General features: G+C 32.6%; 1 protein-coding gene across 3 annotated transcripts; it reads left to right on the top strand.

Moving 5' to 3' along the window:
- The first annotated feature begins 10312 nt into the window (after window positions 1-10312).
- Window positions 10313-24245, top strand: LOC113858333 (membrane-bound transcription factor site-2 protease homolog). Of its 3 annotated transcripts, none has more exons than XM_027490929.1 (10): window positions 10313-10510; window positions 10593-10658; window positions 10739-10805; window positions 12045-12143; window positions 12308-12411; window positions 13431-13578; window positions 21640-21720; window positions 21817-22290; window positions 22393-22713; window positions 23793-24234. In XM_027490929.1, the coding sequence occupies exons 1-10, from the start codon at window positions 10389-10391 to the stop codon at window positions 23823-23825; spliced, it is 1515 nt and encodes a 504-aa protein (XP_027346730.1). In that variant the 5' UTR covers window positions 10313-10388; the 3' UTR covers window positions 23826-24234. The 3 variants fall into 3 exon arrangements, with proteins under 3 accessions (XP_027346730.1, XP_027346731.1, XP_027346729.1); XM_027490928.1 differs by having other exon boundaries at window positions 10381-10510; window positions 23916-24221; XM_027490930.1 differs by having other exon boundaries at window positions 10316-10510; window positions 13340-13578; window positions 21640-22290; window positions 23916-24245.
- Window positions 24246-26074: the final 1829 nt, after the last annotated feature.

Below are 26074 nucleotides of genomic sequence, written 5' to 3'. Positions count from 1 at the left end.
CCTCCTCCGCAAATATCACATCTCATCACCGGAGCAACTAGATGGTTAACAGATAAACCATCAATCTTCTTTCCTAAGGCTTCAACTTGCACTACCAATGATGTTACTGCATCAAGACTATAAATCCCAATAGATTTTGTAGGTTTGGATCGAGTGGAGCTCCATTGATAGCTGTTCATTGCCATTTCTTCAAACAGTTATTGTGCAGCCCTTGGTGTCTTGCTATTCAAAGTGCCCCAAGCTGCAACATCTATCATTTGTCTTGTGGCTGGGTTCAACCCATTGTAGAAGGTTTACACTTAAAGCCAGTCAGGAATCCCATGATGTGAGTACTTCCGTAGCAATTCCTTAAACCTCTCCCACGTATCATATAAAGTCTCTGACTCCAACTGGTAGAAGGAAGAGATATCATTCCATATCTTGGCAATTTTTGCAGGAGGAAAATATTTTGTTAAGAACTTTTCTGCCATGGCCTCCCATAAAGTGATGGATCCTCGTGGGAGAGAGTTTAACCACTGTTTTGCTCTGCTCCTGAGAGAAAATGGAAATAGCCTCAAGTGGATTGCATCATCAGTAGCTCCATTAACCTTGAAAGTATCACAAATCTCTAAAAAATTTGCAATGTGTGCATTGGGGTCTTCATCTTGTAACCCATCAAATTGGACATTGCTGAACCATCTGGATAACATTAGGCTTTATTTCAAAATTTCCCTGTACATCCGAACGAATAATGCTAGATTTTGTCCAGTTAATGATGGACAAGCATAATCGGATATGGTCCTTGGTTGCTCTTCATTGTTTGTCATTCCTTCCATATGGGTTTGTGCATTTTTTCTCTGTACTAGCAGTCGCCTCTCTTTTCGAATTTTTGCAAAGTTCTTTCTTTCCCTGGGTCAAATTCAAATAGTTCTTCAAACAGTGCAGCGAATGGATTCTGGTTATACACCAGAAAGATCAGCTCCTAAAGGAGAATGAAAGCAAAATAGAAAAGTTAATTCAAGACTAAAAAAATAAAGAAAATTCGTAAATACGTAATCAAGGGAGTCCTAATTAATCAGTTCCCGGCAACGGCACCAAAAACTTGGTGTGCAAAAATTGTTTACTAGACAAGTGTACCCATTGTCAAAGTAATATTGTGAAAAATAGAGTACCAAGTGTCATATCCACAGGGACTGTTATTAAGAATTACTTCCTTAATTACCCAATTGTTAATAAATATGAGAAAGAAATTGTGTTGATAAAATTGCTAAAATAAGATAATAATAAATTAGAAGAATAATAAATTAAAAGGAACAGATTTCTGATGATAATAAAATCTAGAAAAGTATGACTAAGTGTATTCAAGAGAAATAAGCGAGTATATAGATTGTAAATCCTCCTAAGTATCCAAATAACTGAGATTCTCCTTCAACTACTTAGTTCTAATCCCTTATCGTTGCAGGAATTTCTGAATTAAACCAATACCTTTCTCAAGGATAATGATTCCTAACCTTCGGTTGATCAATTGGAATCTCTTCCTTAATTAATACCCCTAGGTTGCATTAAGTTCATTATGAATTCCATAATTAGGGTTATTCCTAATACAGAAAACTTACGTCTTTCTATCTCTAGAAATACATTTAAGTTCTTTTAATTGAGTAATGTTAATTTCATGCAGGATTTTTACTCAAAATCAAACAAGAAAACAAGATAGGAGACAATTGATACTACTTAATTAAACCCAAGAGAAGAAAACATGAAATAGCATTAAAAAGAATTCCAGAAGGTTTGGTCACATAGGATTCATTACGTCTATATACTCAAAGGAAATTTAGAACCTAAACATGTAGAAACTACAATTACGAAAGAGAGAAATTAAAGAGTTTGATTCCATCCTCCAGCCGTTACTGACTTCTTCTTTCCCCAGAACTGCTCTCTAGGTTTTTGTGTCAAGTTCCCTTTTATATGAATCGTCCAAGGGCTCATCTTCTCGTGAAAGTTTAAATTCTGACGCACGTGAAAGTGCACACTCAAGTACACGGCCATGTACTTTGGCCGTGTACATCTCTGGTTTCTAACAATTATCTTTCAAAACTTTTCTGAAAAGTACACGCCCATGTACACGATCATGTACTTTGACTGTGTACATCTTTGGTTGAGATGATGACTTTTAATTGACGCGACTAGTGATATACACATTCATATACAGGGGCGTGTACATCTCTGGCTTGATTGTGTGCTTGATTTGTGTATCCAGTGAGATACACACTTATATATACAGGCGTGTACCTGGCCGTCTATATCTCTGGTTGTTTTCTTGCTTCAATTCCCAACATCTTTTAAACTTTCACTTCTTGATCCTTTTTCCTTAAATATGAATAAAATGAACTTAATAATAGTGAATTCTCTTATTGAATAGCTTAAAAGTCTCAATTATCATTTATGAATTATAATGTAGGATCAAGTATAGAAAACATTTATCAAAAAGCATTCATAAGACCTCACACTCATTTCCTAACTGATATCCTTAACTATATTTTTCCTATGAATGCCTAATAAAGCACATGTTGTATTCATGTGTGGTGGCTAATGGTGACTATCCATGCTAGCGTAAGTCCATCATAACTAGGAAAAGTATGTTGACAACGATTTAGGGGCCCGTGAGTATCTAGAGTACTTTTAGTTGGTAAATGATTCAAAATTGAAATAAGCAGAGTGACATAAGCTTAAATATTGAATGATTGTGTTGATTAAGTGAGAAACTGATTATGATGAATAAAGTAGAAATGGATTGTATTTGATTAAATGATAAATGGTGTGTGTGAATGTTCTCTCTTTAATTAGAATTATTTTATAAATTATTTCCATATTGATGCATGTTATACGAGATAATAATTTTTATATTATTTCAACTGTTTTAATTAAATGAAAGTTAGTGGAGTAAAAGGTACTCACATTTACTAATAATTTTTAAGTAATGAAAATGAAGGAATCATACTCGCAATGGATTATATGGAAGAGAACTGTTATGTTAGGATTAGTTTATTTTGAGAAATATAATAGTATTAGTTGAGTTTCTATTTAGAAATTTATTTTATTAAAAAATAGTTTTTTGTATCATGAACTTAAATGCATTGTATATATATAATGTGAAATTTTAATTTTCATTTTGACTATAAATTTAAGTTATGAAATATATTTTATTTTTATTAGGAATGAGATTTTATATGGATGATGAAGTTTTATGAAAATTTACTAATTTTTATTAATTTATATTTATACATATGTGTAACTTTTCAAAATTACCTAATCTTTTACAATTTTCATTGAGTTTTATTCAAAATTTTATGTATTAATAATTGACATCATTTAATATATAGTAAGAATGTTAGAATTTTTAGCTTATTCTAATAAGGTTAATCATCAAACTTTAAACAAAATTCATTGTTTTAGAAAGAGTTTATTGAATAAGTTCTTAAATAACTAATTATCTAAACTCATCATTAATAAAAAAAAAGTAACTTATTAAGTTATGGATTAGTGAAAAGGAAGATAAGACGATAAAGACTAAAATTAAACATTAAATGTGACTTGAAAATAATTCATAATTTAAATAAAAAAGAAGTATTTGATGAAGTATTGAGGCTTAAGAAATAAATAATAAATGTGACGTGAAAATAATTCAAAGTTAGAATGAAAAAAGGGAATAGATAATGACTTAGAAAAAATTGATGTGAGATGAAAATAGTGCTAATTAAGAAAGATGTGTTGGTGGAAGGAAATTCAAAATAATTCACAAATAGACAAGTTTTTATCTAGACAAAATAAGGGAAGGAAGAAAAATAAAAAAGAAAAGAGCTAATTAAAATAAGAATCTTTGTTGAAGTAAGAGAGGAAAGGAAATTAAAAATAAAAAATGAAAAATGAAAATATTTAAAATATAATAATTAATTGTTTTTATTATTTGTTAAGATGGATATTAAATTAACAATGCTAACATAAAAAGACTTTAAGGCATCATTTTTAAATTTTAATGAAGAAAATAATAGAAAATATTAGACAATTTGATGTGAATCATGAAAAATTGAAATGAATTTAACTTGAAATAAAGAAATGTGTGAAAAAAATGTTACATATTCCTATTTTATCTTAAAGTACTATTTGTAAAACCCTATTTTCATTGTTATAACCAAAATTATAAAATTTTAGGTGCTATTTGTTTTTCCTTTTAAATATAATTTTCAGTTTTTAAAATTAAAAATTTAAAAACTCCAAAGATGCAAAGAATTCAATTTTTATTAATGGCACTTTTATAAATTAAAATAAAAAAATAAAAAACAAATGAATGTTAGAATAGGGCTCTAGTACCATTGACATCCTCATAGCAAAGTTGACATCCTCAAATTGACACTCTCGTAGCACTGTCGACACCCTCACGGCTCTTAAACCACTCTCACAACACCATCAATCATCTCATGAGAATAGTGAAAAAAGGACAAATCATAGCATAAATTTGATAAGCACTCAGGTTTTTTTTTTCTTTTTTCATCTTGGATTTCTTTTCACCATTATTGGTTTTGATTTGGATTTGGATTCTTACTCACAACAAGTACCAACACATATGGAAAAAATAATTCAGGTTTGATTCTTTTCTTCCTACATTTTTTTACTCTTTTTCTTCTATTTTATAGTGAACTTTGTGTTTGAAAATGATGAGATAAAGGTAGTGTTATAGTGGGTGTTTGTATGACAAAAGTAGTGTATGATATTGGATGTTCATACACACACAGCAAGAGCTCTACCTCAAATCAGTTTTTAATGGCCACTGAAATGTCCAACAAAAATATAAGTGCTAGAGCATGTCTTGCCACGGTTGTTTTTAGTTACTTTATGTGCTATATGGTTAATTTTACCTTGCATGTGATACATTATCTACGATAACCCTTCAGAATTTAGAAGGTACTGTGTTGTTTCCTGACCTTCATTGTTTCCCTAGTGACATTTTATTGGGATGATATCAATTTCAATAATCAAGTTCCCTTTGACATGTGGCCATGTGCTTTAACATTATGTGTGAGTTTAAATGTTGTATGATTTGACATGGCTATATGATTTAACATTATATGTAAGTTTAAACGTGTAATTTAACTTGTGGTAACCAAAGCAAACATAAAAGTTCGAATTAGAACTTTAGGGAGGATAAAATTTCATTGAGGAATCCTTACTATATTTAAATGCTTTATCTATCACCTTAGCTATAAGTTGTAGCTGATATGATTTTATCAACTAAATATAATCTTTGTCAATTTTGGTTGTTAGACATGACCATTAAACTTCAATCATGAGCTCAATTCAGTGAGATTGGCATATTTTTTTGTTACGTTGATTTGGAACTTTTAATATCATATGATTGTTTCTTGTGAGGGTATTTAATAGTACATTTGATTGCTAATTTGTGTGTGGAAAGTAATTTGTCATTGATGAGTTTTGACTTTTTATATTTATTTTTGAAAAATCTTTATACTTTACAACTTTTTAGTCGTTTTATTTCTGAATTTTGGTATTTCCACTAAAAATTGCTAATGCCAATTTTTAAATCCTAAATTTTTGTAACTTTTTCAAAAATACCATATTTTTTTATATACTATTTCTAAATACCATATATAAAAGAATAATCTTATAATTATTCTTTTTACTTAAAAGAATTATATAAAATAAGGACTTTATCTTCTCAAACAAGACATGCACTACCTTCTTTCCAAAGTTCTTATTTTCAAAAGGATAAATTAAATTGTCTTGCTTCTTCCATTGATATTCATGAGAAATTCACCAATATCTTTGAGTTTTTTATACTTTGTTCCTAGATTTTCAGAAGGTAAGCTACTTTTTTCATGGATTTGTTTTTTCCTCTTCTTTTTGACTCTCAAGAATAATGAGTGCTTTCTCCTTACTCTCTTGCATTGTTGATGAAAATTTTCTTTAAATTCAAGAACAATGAGTTTCTCCTCATTATAAGAAAAATAGACATTCATAAACATGTTTGATTATATTAAATAACATGTTTTTAATGGTAACAAAATGATAGCATCTCATCAAATTCAAATTTAAATGTTTTGGATATTATAAAATATTTTTTTTTTATTATGTCACGCTCAAATGCATGCCATGCCCTACCTAGAGTGATACCTATGTGTTTAAACATGCCCTTAAACCATAATTAATATATGTAAAGTTAATTATTCAAAGACATTAGAGGTATATAAAACATTAAATCCATTCCAATGAGAGCAATGTAAGAGACTTGGATGATCATTTATTTTTAACATTATTCTAAAATTTTTCCACTAATGGCAAACAAATGAAACTACTCACAAAAAGAGTGAAAAAAGTAGGATCATAAGGGTTAATATCTTCAAAGATTGAATTAACATACATTGATGTAAGACAATTGCTTAATTCAATAGATTCAATCTTTTGAACTAAAAGAGCCAAGTAGAGACTTCATAATCTATATAATACTTTTATATTGCAAAACTTTGTGATATATCATATCTAGTGGTTATGTTTAATTATTTTACATTTTTAATAAGTATTTTTAAAAAATTGATCAAGTCTTTCACCGATGACACTCTTTACCCTTCATACTTGTTGGTAAATATACTAAATGTATCTCTTTGGCATCACTAAAAGTTATGTATTTATTATGAACTTATAGTTCATCTTTAAAACAAGTATTAGTACAATGTGTCTCAATTGTACCAAATTAAGAATTTGTAGACACATCAATTGCTATTCAATAGCACCATCGTTAAGGTTTATGTATATAAGTAATCACATTGTTTTGTAGAAAAGCATCTACATATTTTACTCATCTTCAAGGCTTATTGGCCAATCCCTTAAATGAATTCAAGACCATTTTTCTTGGTAACCCTTTTATAAAAAAAACCAATTGCATTTCTTTCACTTTATATATAATTAAGAGAAATTACATCACTTTTAATTAATTATTTAACAACACCATGCCTAAGACATAGATGTCTTTTTTCCTTTATAAGCATTGTTGTTATTTACTCCAATTGCAACTTGTGAGCCATACTATAGAAGCACAGTCATGTAGGTTTTCCTTATAAACATATGTCAACTAATAAGCTTCTCAACCATTTAACATAAATTTGTTATTTATTAATAATATGAAAATGCAATATATAGACTCCAAAAATAAAGATGTATTTAAGTAAATAAATTGATAAATAGGCAATTTATTTACTTGGTTTGATGTGTGCTAGTCACTAAGGATTCTTTCACCTGTATTTTTTAAATCATATTAATTTGTGTTATATATTTTTTAGAATTTTTATAAATATAAATTTTATAATTATAATATATGAGTAGTTTAATTATTGACTCATTAGTTCAATCAATGACTATTGACCTAATACCTTAAACTAGTCGATCTCCGATTCAATTTATATAACTAAGCATTAGGATATTTGTCTCCCAAAAATAAAGAAGATAACAAAGGATCAAATACATTATTAATAAAACTTTTTCTTGTAATAATTTAATACATTTGAATGTAGCCACTTGTCAGACTTGTATTTTCGTATATATGCATATATATATATATATATATATATATATATATATATATTGTTCCTTTAATTCATGTTGTAATAGTTTGATTGTATGCATTGAAATGAGATGTGTGAATTGTGTAGTTGTTGTATAAAGAGCTGTACATTGCTGTACTATATGGTTGTTTTGCTAGGTGTTATTAGCAGTTGGGTCTGTGATTACTTGTATTGTAAATGTTGGAGGCATATGAATTTCCATAAGTTGGAATATAATTATGAGAGTTAAGCAATTGATGGATAAAAAGTTGTGAGTTGCAGTGTGGTGTGATTGCCTTGTTTGATGTGACTAGTGATGAGGGTTTTGATTGGTTATTAAGTGTTTTGATATAAGAGTATAGCATAGCCTTTTTGTTGTACAACCTTCATTCTAAAGACTTTATTCTAGAAGAAATGAGAATTTTGATGCAGGGTGTCTCGCTCAAGCGAGGTGTGCCTCGCTCAAGCGAGATTAAGTCGTGCTGAATTGGGCATTATGGAGCAATCTCACTCAAGCGAGATTAGTCTCGCTTAAGCAAGATAAGATAAGACTACCCCAACTATTCTCTTGCCCAGGTGACAAGGAATCTCGTTCAGGCGAGAAGCGACCTTGCACAGGCGAAGAGTCGTAGGAAAAATGGAAAACTCTTTGGACCCATTCTCTCTCAAGTGAGAATACCTTTCGCCAAAGTGAGAATGCTACTCGCCCAAGTGAGATGCTGCTTGCCCAGGCGAGAACAATAGAAATTTAGGTAGTTTCACTATTTGGTTTTCTCGCTCAAGCGAGAGTTGGCTCGCTCAAGCGAGAGCGCGCATATTTGGAGGGGTATTTAAGGAACTTTATCGCAGAAAAATTCATTTATCACCAAACAGTCTTTCTCTCTCGTTTTCTCTCTATTCTCTCACCTTCTCCCCTCAGAGAAAACGTTCTCGAAGCCAAACTCCTTCTTGATCCAAGTGTAGACGTTTATTCCATCTAGATCTAGGTGAGTTTTAAGAGCTCAGTTCTCTGTCTTCACTCCTTGGTTGTTGATTTCTTTTCTCAAGAGCTTCGTCTTTTATAATAATAAAGGGATTTGAGTTCCTTGGGTGTTGTATCTCTCTTTAGGACTCATGAGTAGTGCGATCTAAGAAAGCCTATTTCCAGGTAAGTGGAGCTTACCCTAGTTGGCCTTTAATATACACTCGGATATTATGATATCTGTATATAGATCTCGTTTTAACTGAGAATGGGTTGACGTTTGGATGAACCTTATCGTAGAACATTGAATATGTGTGATGGGCTTCTTTATTGTTTTGTGAATGGTATGAAATTGTTTATGTTTGAGATGAATGTTGAAATGTTGTAGTATAGTATAATGTACCGAGAATGAAAATATGTATTACTGTACTGCTGGGACTAAATGAAATTATAAATATGGTTGTGATGCATTATGTTGACTTGCATCATTCTAGAGCTGAGTTACGTATTTAAGTGGTTAGACATGTGACGATAAGAACGCTGCGACTATGCTATGTTTAGATTCAAATACTGGGATGAGTTACTCTCAAATTGAAAAAATTTTGGATTCCTTCTGGATTACTTAGGCTGTGAAATCACTTGAAACTAGATTGTGCATTAGATAGGCTGGGAACGTGTTGAACTACTGCATTGATTTACTGAAAATTGTTGATATATTAAATTATAAAAATGATTATATTATATCTTGCATTTTTCGACTATGACTATTTGTTGTTTAAGTTCACCCTTGCATTCTGTTTGTGTTGGTGTGTGTTGACTATACGGTGATATGTGAACAAGCATGACAAGTGATACACTTACTTCTCATATTGAAAGGTCTAATTGGTGGATGTTTAGAGTTCAACATGCTTTTTGGAACAATTATAGCTTTATTTATTTTGTTAAGTCTAGGTCTTGACAGTGAGTCTAAACTATTTAACTACAATTTTCAAGAATTGTAATTTTAAATTATAACTTGTATTTTGAACTTCGTGTCGAGCAACTTTTGTGTAACTTTGCTTAAAAATATTTATGTATAAATGTATATTTAGAATTTTATTAAGATGCCCTTGGAGCTTTATTCCAAAATTGTTAAATTTTACCAATGGAGGTTGGTTTGAGTGGTAAGCGGTTTGATATCGCTTAAGTAAGGTCTCAAGTTCGAGTCTTTGTGTATGCAAAAAAATTTCTAGTGGTAGACTCACCCACTATATCCAAGTGCATAACTCGTGTCGGATCTAATTTAAACCATATGAGAAAAAAATGTTAAATTTTATTTTTTATTAATGTCAAAAATTTAGTACTTAATATTTTTTTAAATATTTAAAATTTATATAAATATTAATTTAATAATATATATATATATATATATATATATATATATCCTTTCAAAAAAGAGTTGTGACACTACTTTCATTTTAAATTTTATTGTGCAAAATTAATATGGTTTGAAGCAATTTGTTTTAGTTTTAATTATTTGAAGCTGCTCCAAACACGTTATGTTTTCATGTAATAAGAGACTGATATAAAAAAAAAAAAAATTAAAACCCTAAAAACAAAGTAAAATATATTTCTAAGACTTAAACATAAATAAAGTTTTACTTTAGACTTGAATATTTCTAAGTACCTGTTTTTGGGGGAAATTTTAAGTACTTAAAACATAGGGTTAAATGATATTTAAGCCTGTATTTGCATATATTTTGTTGTTTTCTTTGGGATAGTCGTCATGGATACCGGATGGCGGGTGATTGTTTCATCGTTTGCTTGGGTGACTGCCTCCACATCGTGAACAGAGGTCAATGATGGAAGTGGAAGCAAGGCGAATTAGGAGGTTTGGCCCTCAAAGGCCCACAGCCAGCTCTCTTCTTCCGCTTCACGCTTCTTCCTCCACTCATCACATTTCCAACACCGTTTCCTGTTGGTAATGAATGTTGATCTTCTTCGATTACCATCTTTTGTGTGTTTCTTGTTTATAAATTAAGCAACAGGGTCTATAAATACAGGTATTGCGACTACAAAATCACCTCATTTAACAAGCCTCTTTTCCATTTCGGTCGCAGACATGCCAGGTGGCACCTTCTGCTTTTGCACCCACCCTTTCGCTTCTTGCTTCGTTTTCTGAACTTTAGTTGCTTTGCTTGTCTTGCAGGATTTTGAAAGTTTGGTTTTCCATTGGGGTCGGTTTTGCCGTTTCTGCATTGCTTGGAGTTACTTTGGTGAGATTTTCTGTGTTCGTAAATTTAAATATTTGAGTAAATAGCCAAATTAGTTCGTGGGAGTCATGCTAGTTCTTGAATGACCGAAATTGCACTTAGGGTCCTTGAATATTCTTTTTCGTGTTAGTCAAATTAGTTATCGAGATTTGTTGTATGAGGACTAATTTGACTGAAGAAACGTTTAGGTCTAGTTTGGATAAACTTATTAAGTACTTTTTTTGGGGTCAAATTATTAAGCTATGAAGCTAAATTCTTAGTACGGCACGTATACACTGCAGATACGAGGATATGGGAGATTCTTGAAAATTCAAGATATGATGCGGCCTAAATACGTTAGCATAAATTCAAAGAAACAATATATTTTATACAAAAATAAAATATTTGTAAAGAAATATTGATGACTAATTCATATTAATGTATTACATTTGCATATTAGAACTGTATGGAAGATGAGACCCATGAGGACTGAGTGCTGTGAGTTGTCAACCATCATCACCGACCCACAACTTGCTTAGCCATCACCACCAACTTGTGACCCAATAACAAGTGACTTTTGTAAGACCCAAAACCACTGCTATGTGTGACAGCTTTAAGCACTATAACAGAGGTCTTCAATTTTGTGTAAGATGTTGCGTGTGAAAGCTTTGAGCATTGCTGCGTATGAGACCCCCAAGAATTGCAACCCTTATTTGTATAAGACGAGACCCATGCTGCCCCAAGCCCTAGCTAGAGGAGATGAGTGAAGATGTTGGTTGAAGACTTTGTCTCAAATGTTGAACAATCATGGAATTGAAACGCACTGTTTCAATATTAACTAAGTAAACATCGGATACATGTCTAATATTGATACTTCCGCCAAATTGGAGTATCCAGGCTTCATAGTTATTAAGTACTCATAGGAGAGGAAAATAAAGAAGTAAAATGAATCATACTTCTCGCATAAATTAAAATTAATTTATGCACCTGACCATTTTAGAAGCTCTCTTAGTTAACTTCTCTAAAAGTTGAGGTGTATTACTTGATTTTAACTTTTGGGGAGAAGTTTGATGCACTTTGTTACCTCTTTATTTTCTTCTCTTCTTTGTATGTGTTTAAAAGTTTATCAAAATTGGGCCTTAATCAGGGACATGAGTGCAATTTCGTTACTAATATGACTCGTGCTGTCTTTGAGACTATTTTGACTATTTGATCTAAATATTTTGTTCCTTGGATTAACTTTCTTATACCATGCTTGTCCAGATTCTTCTGTGGGAACTAGCTCGAACATTGCATCTCTGTGGCGCTAGCAAGAAGCTTGGAAATCTTACAAGTACCTTGCTATTTGGCTTCCCCTCTTTGGTTGGCAACTTGAGAAACCCTCTTCTTTTCAAATTTCATTTTTTTTTGAATGAATGACAAATTCAGGGAAAATATATGCCAATAGCAAAATGACAAACACATGAAAATGTGAATAATCTTTATCTGTCTTGCTCTCATGAACTTAATAACTTCCTTTTATGCAGCTGCCTGGTTTAAGATTATCACTTGCTGATGCTGGGTATATATGTATTTCTACCGCCATATCTGTTGTTGTTCATGAATTTGGTCATGCAGTTGCTGCCACAAGGTCAGTTGTCTTTGCTTTTGTTCCACTTCTCATCTATTGCTTGTTCCTAAAATATGAGAAACATCTTGACTTTTAATTACTTTATGTGAGTGGATGTGTAAATAGACATGTCTACTTCTGAACCCCTCATCAAAAGCAATCCTTTTCCACAACTTCATCTATAGCAGAAACAAATCCGTGATTGAGATGAACAAGGGAGAACTTTAACTATTTTGTGCATTTTAATTGTAACATTTATCAATTAATAATAAATCATTGAACTTGAAATAGTTTTTAGGGAAAATTTAGGGAGTATGAAAAATAAAATTCACTAAGAAGGCTCTCTATAGTTGTCTTACGCTCATGCAAAACATTAACATATTCCCCTATTCATATTACAACTACCGTATGATATCACTCTAATGATTTGTCCATTACTTTGGGTGCATTATGATAAGTGATTGATGAAACTTCTGAATTCAGTATTTACACATTTAGTAGAGCTAAACCCATTGCTCTAAACCTCACAGTCAAAGGAGTTAAAATTGGGGTTTTATTTTAAATCGTAAAGGGGAGTGAACATCGTATATTGAATCATAAGATTTTACAAAATTAATATATATGCTTATAAATTCATATTATGCATATAAAAAAGCATAAATTAGGAAAAAACCTTTAAATCAGTAAAAGCATTTTTAAATAAAGTAGAAGTCACTTCACAAATCATAATCCATATTCCATAAGAGTGTCCAAGAACAATTTATTTATTATATATTTTAGATTTTGAGGCTTTATGAATATATTCTAGGTGCCTCCTACTGCTATCAAACATATTTCAGCATCAGTTGCAATTGTGATATCTGTTGTTTAAAGCACTGCCCCTGTATTTCCTATTATCATTGCAGCAATAAAATTTTATTAGTCTTTCGTTTACTATGTGATCTCGCAGATATCAAGAACCCCAAATTTCATTTTGCTTAAAATGATAATAGCTAGATTCTCATGATTTATGCTATTGCACTTTTTTCCATGGAAGGCAGTGAGGGAATGCAAATAGAGTACATTGCTGTCTTCATTGCAGTTCTATTTCCTGGTGCTCTGGTTGCATTCAACTATGAATTGCTGCAAAGTTTTCCTCATTTGACTGTCCTCCGTGTGTATTCTGCTGGCATGTGGCACAATGCAGTTGTAAGTTGAATATAAAATACAATCCATTGACACTAGTATCAAGTATGTACACTTACTGCTACCAATAACATTGTTCAATGTTATCCTTTTCATCAAGCATATATGTGATAGCTATCACACGGGTTTGCATGTTAGATATGTAAAAAATAGATATTAATATAATACATACTTGTTATTGAAGGGAAAGCAATATGTAATGTTGTTTGATTATACAAGAAGTCTGATAGAGTACTGGACCGGAATGTGGGCTTAAATGGTGTAACTGTGTAAGGCCTAGGATTTGGAAAATGTATGCCTGTAAGAAAAAGAAAACTAGCAAGGTGAGAGAGGGAGGAGAATGCTGAGTTGGCAGGTTGGTTAGGGGAGTAGGGAATATAGGCAATTTGGAAGAATGGTGGTGAGTTAATTATGCATTTGCTTTTTATGTTTGGAAAGAGAAATTCTATTTTCTGTGAGGATCTTTTCTGCTCTGGTTGCTTTAAGAGCTCAGACTCATTTCTCATTTCTTTTTGATTCATAGTAAATTTCTTCCATCAGTTTTGTTTACAAACTCTATCAAAATCTTTATCTCACTAAGTGAGGTTGACTGCATGGATCACATATGCTCAGTTAAAAACCAAATTTTTAGAAATATTCATATTGAGGTTTTCTTTTAATAATTTATTCCAAAATTCTTTTAGGTCTTTGTTAGATAACAATCAGGGATTAGATAATAATTAGGGATATGTAAATTATGATTGATCCTGTTGTACCTCATTGTATTATTATAAATACAGCTTGTGTAATCATATGACACACAACATTCAAAAATTCCTTCTCTTACATGGTATTAGTATTAGTAGTCTTTTGGTTCCTCGATATCGTTTTGCCATTTTTTTTGTCATGTGAACGCACAGTGAACAGTACCACAACCCCTGTTTTCGCTTGCTACCGCACCTCCTTTTCCAGGTGTGTCCCTATGACCAGCATCGCCACCCTTTGGTGACTGCTACTCCATTGATGCTGCCCAAACCACCGTTGCATACGCCTCTAGCAAGACCCATTCGCTAGTGACATTTTTTCTTGTTTTCTCCTTTCTCCAGCAACCCTGTCCATCCCTTTTCCTACTTGTTTTTCTCATAGCTTCTGATGGTTCACCTTCAGACTGCATACCAATGTTCCACTGATTCCATGTGAAAAATTAACTGGAACAATGAACTGTATATACGTGGGCTGCTGCTGTCCAAATGTGGTTTCAAGGTCAAGGTCATGAAGACCATTTGACCAAACAGGACAGTGATATCCCGACCATAGATCAAGCCCCATGGAAGCAAACCCATGCGTCTTTGTCTAGTAAGACTCTGGTTTTCCATCGCCCCCAAACTGCAGCCATAATATCAGGCCTTTAAGACTTGTTATGCTATTGGACCAAAACCAAGAAGGTTTATTTTAATGATGTTCATGAAAGATCGATTAAAATAATAAAAAAGTAAATGTAGTGACTAGGTTAAACTAACCTAAGTTGTGTTCCTAAGGATCATTGGATAGTTGAATGAATATCAAACATCTTCCATGCATTATGTTCAGAAATAGGGGGAGTTTTCAGATTGATTTGGTAAAAACAGAATTAGAATTCAAATTGGATTAAATTCAATATAAATGAATGATCAATTCACTGATTAACAATCTAATCTAGAGTTCTTCATTGGATTCAAATTATATTTTCCAATTATTAAACCTAGCCTCAATGTGATTACTGCAGAATTAGCATTTTGGATTCAATGCTAAACGTAGATCAAGCAATTAAGCAATTCTTAACGAAGGATTAGCATCTCAAGCATAGAATCTTATGAACTCTCTCTCAATTCAATTCAAACCTTGCAAGAATAGTACTTAACAAAATTCGAATTACATGTAATATAGAATCTCAAGCGAAATTTAATCAGAGGTTCAATTACGCAATTAATCCTCAGACAATTAAAATCATGCACAGAATTGGGAGAAGAAGAGAATTAGGTTGAAGAATTGGAATGTTTTAAGAACAATACCTCAAATCCCTATAATTAGAGGATCAATCCAGTGAATCAATCTAAAGAACTAGCCTTCCATTACAAGAAAATGCAGAATTTCAGAGAAAATTACAAGAAACATTCAAAGAAATGGATAAGAAAAGAGAATTGACAATGAAAATCCTTTGATTGAGCCTTGGAAATTGCCCCCAAAGCTCTTTCTCTCTCACTCTCTAAAAGTCTAAGAAAGAAAAATGACAAAAGATGCGTAAATTCTGAGCTTCAAATCTGTTTATATTTTTCCCGCTTTTCTGACGTGGTCATTTTTTGTGCTAAAAGTAACCATGCAGAAGGCTTTTTGCAATGCCAGGGTCTGGAACAGTCACTATTTATAAGAAAACTAGTCACGCGCAATTGTATTTCTTCATAAGGCTTGCGCATGATCACTATTTGTGAGAAAAGAGTCATGTGCAGCTGAGTCCTTCATAATAGGCTTGTGCGTGGTTACTTTTGGCGAGGAAAGTGATAATGCGCAAGCTTTGCTCTTGAAGACTCCTTTGGAACACTCACTTTTTGTGAGAAAAGTGATAATGCGCAAGTTTTGCTCCTAAAGACTCCTCTAGAATGTTCACTTTTTGTGAGAAAAGTGATAATGCACAGCTTCGCTCCTCTATGCAGGCTCTGGAGTGATCACTTTTGGTGAGAAAAGTGGTAAAACACACATGGGTTATTCCAATTAGGCTCTAATAGTTGTCACTATTGGTGCCAAAAGTGATAACGCACACATGATTTCACTTCAATGCCTCTAAAATATTCACTTTCTGCACCAAAAGTAATCACTTTTTGTTAGCAAATCAAATCACTTAAAATGCTCATAATTTCTTAGTCTGAAATCCAAACTTTACAAATCATATATCAAATTAAAGTTCTATGAATCAACTTTCTATAAAAATGGGAATCTCTTCCTCAGGAACAAATAATACAGAATTAATGAACAAATATCAATATAGTCAAAGTAATGAAATTAAGGAAAATTTTCCAATAAAGCCCAATTAATGAAGTTTGGATTAAAATAGCCAAAATTAATCAATTAAGCACAATTAGAAGCCTATTGACTTACAAAAAAGCTTAAAGCATGGGCTAAAAAATGATGTTCATTGTCTCTATAGTGTGGTTTCTAATCTCATGTCTATCAAATTGGATAACATGGACATGAAAACTTATCTTGGTAAGCTTGATAATTTTTACTTATTGATTTTGATACTCTTTTTCCGTTTAGTGATGTTTACTAGTGATGTAGTGACCCATGCTGATCAAAGAAGCAAGTTTTTTTACTCCTGCCTAAACTAGACTTAGTTCATGATTAGATCTTATCAGGGACCTCCATTTCCTCTTATGACATGGTGAGTGAATAACTATTGTGTTTCTCCACTCCTCATGCCTTTGGTTCTCCACTTGTACCTTCTATGTATACCTTGCAGTTACTCAACATGCACTTGAGCATCAACGCTAGGGTCACCCTAGTCTTAATAAAATGCATCTTATGGTTCTGCCTCTTTCCAAAGTTCAAACTTAACTATCAATCATATCAATTTTGAAAGCATACCTGACATCCTTTTAATGATAGAGTAAATAAAATTGCTTTGCCACCCTTTGCATAGTTCACTCCAATATTTGGGGTCCTATTTGAGTCAATTCAACTTTAGGTTATTATTATTGTTACTTTCATTGGTGATTTTCTTCTTGTGCTTGGTTTTTCTTATAAAAAAAATATTGTTATGTTTTCTTCCTATTTCAAGCTTTTTCATCTGAAATTCAAAATCAATTTTGTCCATCAATTAAAGTATTATGCATCGATAATGTTTGTGAATATATGTATTCGAAGTTTCAATCTTTTTGAACTCCCAAGAAGTTATTCATCAAACTTGTTGCACACATCACAGCAGAATGGTGTTTTTGAATGAAAGAATCAACACTTAGTTGAAATTGCTCATACTCTTCTTCACCACATTGTTCTGCTTCATTTTTAGGCTGATGCTCTTCTCTCAACATGTTATTTGATCCACTGCATGCCTTCTTCCATTCTTCAAAACTAGGTTCCCTTTCTCCTTTATATCCTGATCAGGATCTTTACTCTATTTCACTTTGTGTCTTTGGTTACATTTGCCTTGTCCACATGATCTCACTCCAAGTAAAGCAAACTTTGCCAAATCTCTCGAGTGTTTTTTTTGGGGTTACATCTCCCAAAAGGTTATCGTTGTTTATGTCCTTAGCTTTAATGGTATTTGATTTATGCTGGCATCACATTTTTTTAATCTATTCCTTTTCTTCTGTTCTCGATCATTTTAAAGCTCGCTTGGTAGCTAAAGAATACATACAAATGCTTGGTCTAAATTATGGCTACACCATTTCCTTGTGGCCAAAATCACCTTGGTTCATCTTTTTCTTGCCTTGACTGCTATTCATTATTGGCACCTTCATTAACTTGATACGGAAAATGCCTTATTGCAAGGTGATTTACTAGTAGAGGTTTATATGAAACAACTACCATGATTTTTTGTTCCTAGTCAATCTCATCTTGTTTTTCGTCTTCAACATTCCCTCTATGTATGGTTTGAAGCAATCTCCTTGTGCTTGGTTTGAACATTTTATCTTTTCCATAATATAGTTTGGCATGACTAGATGGGAAGCTGATCATTTTGTCTTCTCTTCATTTTGTATCTAGTCGATGCATTTATCTAGTTGTTTATGTTGATCATATCATCTTTACCTGTGATACTTCTGATGGCACTGACTCAAAGACCACTTATTTAGCCAATTTTAGACAAAAAATTTGAATTCTCTCAAATATTTAGGTATTGATGTTGCACAATCCTCTTTTGGTGTTGCCATTTTCCAATGAAAGTATGCTTTGGACATTCTTACTAAGATAGGTATGCTTAATTGTTACTCGCATGATACTCCTGTAAATCCCAATGTTAAGCTTCTCTTGGGTCAGGTAGAGCCATTGCAAGACTTAAGAAAATATTAGTGTCTTGTGGGTAGACTCAACTATTTCATTGTTACCAAAAGTGTGGCAAGTTAGTTTCTGAATGTCTCGTTTGATAGCCATTGGTATTCTTCAGTACATAAAAGATGCACCAGGATAAGGACTATTATTATATAAGGATAACAGTAATCCCAAAATCACTTGCTATTTTGATGCTGATTGGGTAGGATCACCATCAAATAGAAGATCCGCTTTTGGATATTGTATTCTAAGTGGAGGAAGTATGATTTCTTGGAAGAGTAAAAACAAAACATAGTTGCTCGATCTAGTGCTGAAGCTCATGCTATGCAACAACTGCATGTGAACTTACATGGATTAGGCAACTACTACAATGGTTAAAATTAGGAGATATTTAGGAGACGAAGCTTATCTGTGATAATCAAGTTTCACTACACATTACCTCAAATCTAGCTTTCCATGAATGAACTAAACACATAGAAATATATTGTCATTTCATAAGAGAGAAGGTGCTTTCAGGAGAAACCACAACTGAATATTTCAACTCTAGTGACCAATTGATTGACATGTTCATCTAGTGACCAACAGATCATATCTCTGAAGTTAATGATTGCACTTGACATTATTAATATCGTTAGTGCTTATGCTCTATAAGTTGGATCAAAATGTGGTAGAGGTTAAAAGGATTTGTGAAAGGATCATACTTTGAAGTTAATGATTGCACATGATATTATTAACATCATTAGTGCTTATGCTTTGCAAGTTGGATCAAAAGCTTTTAAAAGGAAAAATTATGGGAGGATTTAGAGGGATTGATTCAAAACATTCCACATTACAAAAATATTTATGTAGGTGGAGATTTATGATGTTTGTTGTGATGTAAGACAATTTATAATAATTCATGACCATTTTGGTTTTGGAGAGCTAAATGAGGAAAGACAAGTTATTCTTTATTTTTTAATGGTTTCAAGATTATAAACACTTGCTTTAAAAAGTGAGAGGAACACCTTATCGCTTATAAGAGTGGAATACTCAAAGATGCAAATTGATCTCTTTTTGGTAAGGAGCTCAGATATAAGAGTTTGAAGAATTGCAAAGTGATTTCAGGAAAAGAGTCTTACTAGACAACATATCATCTTGGTCCTTGAAGTTCATTTTAAGAATTGTAAATAAAGTTTTCAAGCTATATATCTAAGAATGAAAAGGTGACAACACGAAGTTGATAAACAGTTAAATTTTAAGAAGCAATTATTGGAAGAAGGTAATTGGAAACACAAGGGTCCAGTTTGGATAAACTTCTAGAGAAGTTCTTATAGGAGGAAAAAAATTAAGATAAAAAATGAATAAAATTTCTTTAATAAGTGAGAAACAACTTATGCTTCTCTATTTTTTGAGAAGTTTTAAGTTCTCTCATTTAACTTTTCTAAAGTTTGAGAAGATAAGTTGTTTCTAATTTATGAGAGAAGTTTTATTCATTTTTTATACTATTTTTTTTCTCCTATAAGGACTTTTGTAAAAGTTTACCTAAATTAGGCCAAGGTAGTGCTAACCTAATTTAGGATGGGATGTCTAAAAAGTTGAGGAAGATTGTTAAGGCAATTTTGGGTGAATTTAGAGGTTTTGGGTTAGGTGATAAAGGATGAAAGATATATAGGCTTGCCAAAGATAGAGAAAGAAAACCTAGAGATTTAGGTCAATAATGAAGATGGGAAATTTTTAGTTACAAATGAAGATATAAAAGAATGATGAGAGAACTATTTCTATGAACTTTTTAATGATGAAAAATGAGCAAATGTTAATATAGGAGGATCAGAATCGGATGAGCAAAGTTTGACATACTATTGTAGAATTCAAGTTGGAGGGAGTGGTAAAGTTGTTGGCTTTGATTGCATTCGTAATGAAGTTTGGAAATGTATAGAAAAGCAAGGTATGTTTTAGCTTATTAAGATTTTTAATGAGATTTTGAAATTTGAGAATGTGTTAGATGAGTAAAGGAAGAACACTTTGGTTCCTATACAAGAGCAAGAGTGATATTTAGAATTGTGTAAATTACAAAGGAATAAAACTTATAAATCATACTATGAAATTATGGAAAATAGGTGATTGAGCATAGACTAGAAAGAAAATGGGACCGAGAGAATCTGATTGAATTTAGAGTAGAGTGAGAGAAAGAGAAAATAATAAACTGAGAAATTTTATTGAAAGAAGCATGAGAAGTTGAAGTATTTATTGAGCTTAAAGGAAAGTTTTATCATATTGTTATGTGACCAGTTAAAAAAAGTGAGTTGTGGCAAAAATGAGAATATTAAGATGGATGATCACATGAGAATGTTTGTATACAAGGTAAAATTAGAATAACACCTATTGAAGAAAAAATGATAAAGAAAAAAGAATTAATTAAGATGATTTGGACATGTATAAAGAAGGCCACTGGAGGCACCACTAGTGAGGAGAGTGGTTGACATGACTTTTGGCCTGGTGAAAAAGGATATAGGGAGATCTAGAAAACTTTGAAGGTAATTATTAAAAGGGATCTTATGGTTAATATCTCAGAGATTTTTATTTTTGACCGAACATAATGACGTCGTTCAATTTATATAGCATACCTCACCTAGTAAAATAAAACTTTGTTGTTGTTGTAGACATTACATAATAAAGGAAAAAAAAAGTAGAAAAGAAGTTTTTACAAAATTTTACAATGATACAAATAATTTAATGTAATTCTTAAGAAGTTGTAAGTAATTCACTTTGCAATGAGCACAATCTGCATTGCAGCAACCAGCAACGACAATACACACAGTTGCAAAATCCGTAACACATTTGCAACCACAACTGCAATTCAAAACCTTGCACTTTAGGGAGGTGCCCTATAGAGAGTAAAGTGCTATTGTTTTTTGTGAGAAATTCTTTTATAGGTTTATTAATTGCTGTAATTGATTTTATTCTGCATAGGTTTTCAGTAGATCCTTAGTTTCTGTGCCTATATTTTTGTGTGTAACTTTTTAGTTTGAGTTTTAATTGGTCCAGTTTGCTAATTGCATTTCTGCACCTTCAACCTTTTTCTAGTGTTGTGCAGCTTGCGGACTGGCATTATTCCTCTTGCCCCTGATCTTGTTTCCCTTGTACAGCAGTGATCATAGTCCCATGGTACTTTTTCTTGATCATTTTAGTTTTATCAGATTCTATGTTGTTTGTATATACATCATCTTTCTTATTGCATGCCGGTGGCTATATGGGAGACAGGTTTTGAATGTACCCCCAACCTCACCTCTATCTGGTTATTTAGCTCCTGGTGATGTTATTCTGTCAGTAGATAATATACCCATCAGAAATGCACAAGAGTGGTTGAAGCTTAATACTTTGACATATAATGTTAAGCTTAATAATGTAAATATTTCTCAGCGCACTGGAGACTTGGGGGGAGTCAATAAAATGAAGGGTTACTGTGTCCCTAGTTTAATGATGGAAGAAAGCAAAATTAGCAAAATTACCAACTTGCTGGAAAATCAACATGCTTGTTCCAGTGAACTTACTGCCTTTGTAAAAGTTTTATGCCCTGCTAGGGGTACACTGGATGATGGTCAGAGCAGAACTGATCTTTTAAACAGAGAATGGAGTATTTACTGCTTAAATGCTAAAGATGTTGTCAGACGTAATAGGTGTGGTGATGACTGGGGGCTAGCTACGACAAAGGGAAGCAGTTGTGTGTGCTCTCAGGTAGATAATTATTAGAATGTTTATAACTTTGTTAATTTGTGTCAATGTAGCCACTTTCTTCTTCTCACACGATACTGAATGTTCTATTGATATTATTCACAGGAAGAATTTTGTTTAGCTCCTGTTCAGGAACCTGGATTGGTATGGGTCGAGATTGCATATTCAAGTCCTTATCATGAATGTTCATCAAATGTACACAACAAATTTCCATTTTCAGAAACTTCGGGTGTTAAGGAAACTAATTGTGGAGGGACTTTTATTTTTGTTGGTGATGTTATCTCAATGGCACATTCCATTCAGCTAACATCATATCAGCCTCGCTGGGGACCAAAAATTGTTGCTTATTTACCAAATGCACTGGAAATGATTTTAATATGGACATTTCATGTTTCCCTGGCTCTAGCTCTTCTCAATGGTTTGCCAGTAAGTAATGAACATTCTCTTGCTTATGTTAGGAATTGCCTTATATCAATCGTTGGTTCTGCATTTGTGAATTATTCTCTTTGGTCCTTTTTATAAGGCACCTTTTAGTGTTTTTTTTTTTGTAAGGCACTTCATAGTTTCTATAAAGCATTTATTAAGTTTTCACCATGTGCCCTTAATAAATAGAGTTGATGAGAACCTAAATTAAGACTAAGAAGGGTAAATATTGATAGTTTGGTTAGGTTCAATGATATTAATTGAGGATAAAATTGTCCTGTTATTATATTTTTTAAAACATCAAGAATTGCTGTATTGTATGCTGACAATAAAGATAGTAGATAATTTCACCTTAGACAACAAGATGTTAACTAAGAAAATAAATAAAACCTGGAGTAGTTGCTAGCACATATTAGGTGAATTATTTGATCACTTTAGATTTTAATTGATGTTCAATAGATTACGAGAGTACAGTATGCCTGCTGCACGGTGGGTTTTAAACAGGATGGGATTGTGAATTTGTGATGGATTTAGGTTTGTAGGTTAATTATAGAGATAGGTTCTAATTCTAATTAAGAAACATGGTATTCCTTCCAAGAAAATTTGTTATTGTAATGCAAAGAAAATGTAAAATACTACATTTTTTCGGGTTATTTCCAAGGTTGTTTAGAGGTTTAGGTAGATAATTTGATTAGTTAGTACATCTGAAAACAACCAATCTCAGTTTACTTTATCTTTTATTTTACTAGTAAAAAATACTATGAAGGCAAGACATTCAGTTATGGCCAGCTTGCTTTATACAACAACTAAATTTTATTCCAATAAGTGAGGACGGCTACATAGATTATACAACACCATTGAGCTCGGCCAGCTTGCTTTGTATTGGATACATACATATAGATGATGTATACTTAGTAGAAAAAGCCCTGGTGGAAAACGGCGCAACTTTTGCATTGTATTTCTCTCCTTAATTTACATATTGGCACTAACGAAATATTGGTTTGCTTTATGCTTTGCATATTGACATTTAAAAAAAATGATTGTTTGTTTATGCCCTTAAAACTGCTTTTGTTGATGGACAGACCAAGATTGTAAGAAATGCGGAATGTGTGTGAAAATCTTTTGACGTTTCTCAGAAGAGAAGATGCTTATTTGTTTCTGGTGTTGAATTTCCTCTAATACAGTAATTATGATTATATTATCAGGTGTTTTTTCTAGATGGTGAATCCATTTTAGATGCAACTCTATCCCACTTTACTTCGTTAAGCCCAAGGAAGAGGAAGAAGGTTCTTAGACTATGCCTCCTTGGTGGGTTACTTATTTCTATGAATGTTGTTTTACGGGAACTCTTAATTCTTTCTTGATATCATCATTTTCTTGTTTTTTGTGACGAGTATGGCAACAGCTTGTACACAAATTTCATGTTCATAATTTTGGTTCAAAAAGTGAAGTAATCAACTTCACGGTAAAAATCAGGTAACTTATTAATAGAATGATTTTCATTTTGAATTAAGTAATTATCATATTAAACTAATTAGTAAATATTTAATTTTGTACTTGAAAATTTCTATTTAGAAACAATATGCGTATGTGTATATGGATGCAAATTAGAGAATTCCTGGGCTTTTTTTATTTTTAAAAAACTAATTGTTAAAATTATATTATTTTAAAACAAATTTCCTGATTTTGGTGTTTTTTGTTTTGGGCTACATTACCATTAGTTTTGCATCTTTCAAGTGCGGAACTTGTTTTTTAAGGAGTTTCATGCATTTAAAGGGAAAATTTTGGAGATTATGACACTTGTCAAGATCCATGTAATAGGCGAAATTGGCTTTTATTTTTGTTTTAAAATGGGAGTGCAGGGTTTTGGGGAAGTGCGGGGCTTGTCCTTCGCAGGTTGCTGTGTCGTTTCAGCCTCTCTTCCGCATTACACCTCCCTGCACCCGGTAATAATACCCAAAGATTGTCGAGGTTTGCATCCTCATGATTGAACACTGCAACAACTGGGGAAGGTTGAACCTCTAAATGGGTACCTGAAAATTCAATTTTAGCAGTGGGTTTGGAGAAGAGAAAACGCAGTTTTTCAAAGCCAAAGCTTGATTTTTGGCCTAAAGATGCTGCAGGGAGAAGATGAGGGTCAGCAACTAACTCTTCGCCGTACTCTTCATTGTTTGCTAAAATCATTCCAACCCCACTAGCACGCTTAACAAGACTATTTTCAACTCTTTGCTCTCACCTCTCTCATTACAATTTTCCCATAAACCTTTGATAAGAGTGAAATGAGAAAAATGATTTCATTGAACTGAATTAGAATAGCTACAAAATTGTTATATACAAGTTGAATATGGAAAGTTAGTTCTAACTAACTAACTACCAAAACTGAATTCATCAATTGACTTAACGGTAATTAGCTTATTCCAATACTCTCCCTTAAGGTGGGAAGTAGATATTGCGAATTCCCAACTTAGAAATTAGGAACTTGAAAGTTGATGGAGCTACTGGCTTGGTCAAGACATCAGCTAATTGATCTCCAGATTTAATATGAACCAAGTGAATGGAGCCATTCTGGACCTTATCACGAACGTGATGGCAATCAATCTCTATGTGCTTCGATCTCTCATGAAATGTAGGATTGCTTGCCAAGTATATAGCTGATTTGTTATCTCTGTTGGTATCTTCCAACAGAGATAATGCATACTTTCTTTGAGATAAGGAAATTCCCTTGAAAGACTGAGCAATTTCCAAACCAAGGAAATACTTCAATCTACCAAGGTCTTTTAGTTTGAAAATATCTGCCAATGTTTGTTTTACTTGCTGAACTATGACTTGAGATGGGCTAGCCACAATTATATCATCTACATAGACAAGCAAGGCTATAAAGGTTGGACCACTACCTTTGGTAAATAAGGAATAATCACTCAATGATTGAGTGAAATTGTGAGCAAGTAGAGCAGAAGAAAACTTTGTGAACCGCTGCCTTGAGGCTTGTCTCAGTCCATATTTGGACTTCCGCAACTTACAAACAAGCTGCTCCCCCTTAGGTCTGTACCCCAAAGGCATTTCCATGTAGACTTCTTCAAACAAATCACCATTAAAAAATGCATTATTAATGTCAAGTTGCAATAAATGCCACTGATTGATAGCAGCTAGGGAAAGAAGAACTCTCACAGTTGAGATTTTAGCAACAGGTGAGAAAGTAGCAGTAAAGTCAATGCCTTCTTCTTGAGTATACCCTTTAGCCACTAATCTTGCTTTATATTTGTCTACTGAACCATTAGGTTTGTTTTTTACTTTATATACCCATCTACAGCCTATTGTATGCTTGCCAGAAGGAAGAGGAACAAGTTTCCATGTGTTATTTGCT

This window comes from Abrus precatorius, unplaced genomic scaffold, assembly GCF_003935025.1.
Source record: "Abrus precatorius isolate BTA unplaced genomic scaffold, Abrus_2018 Scaffold2, whole genome shotgun sequence".
Lineage (NCBI taxonomy): Eukaryota > Viridiplantae > Streptophyta > Magnoliopsida > Fabales > Fabaceae > Abrus > Abrus precatorius.
This window is presented reverse-complemented; position numbering and strand designations above follow the sequence as displayed.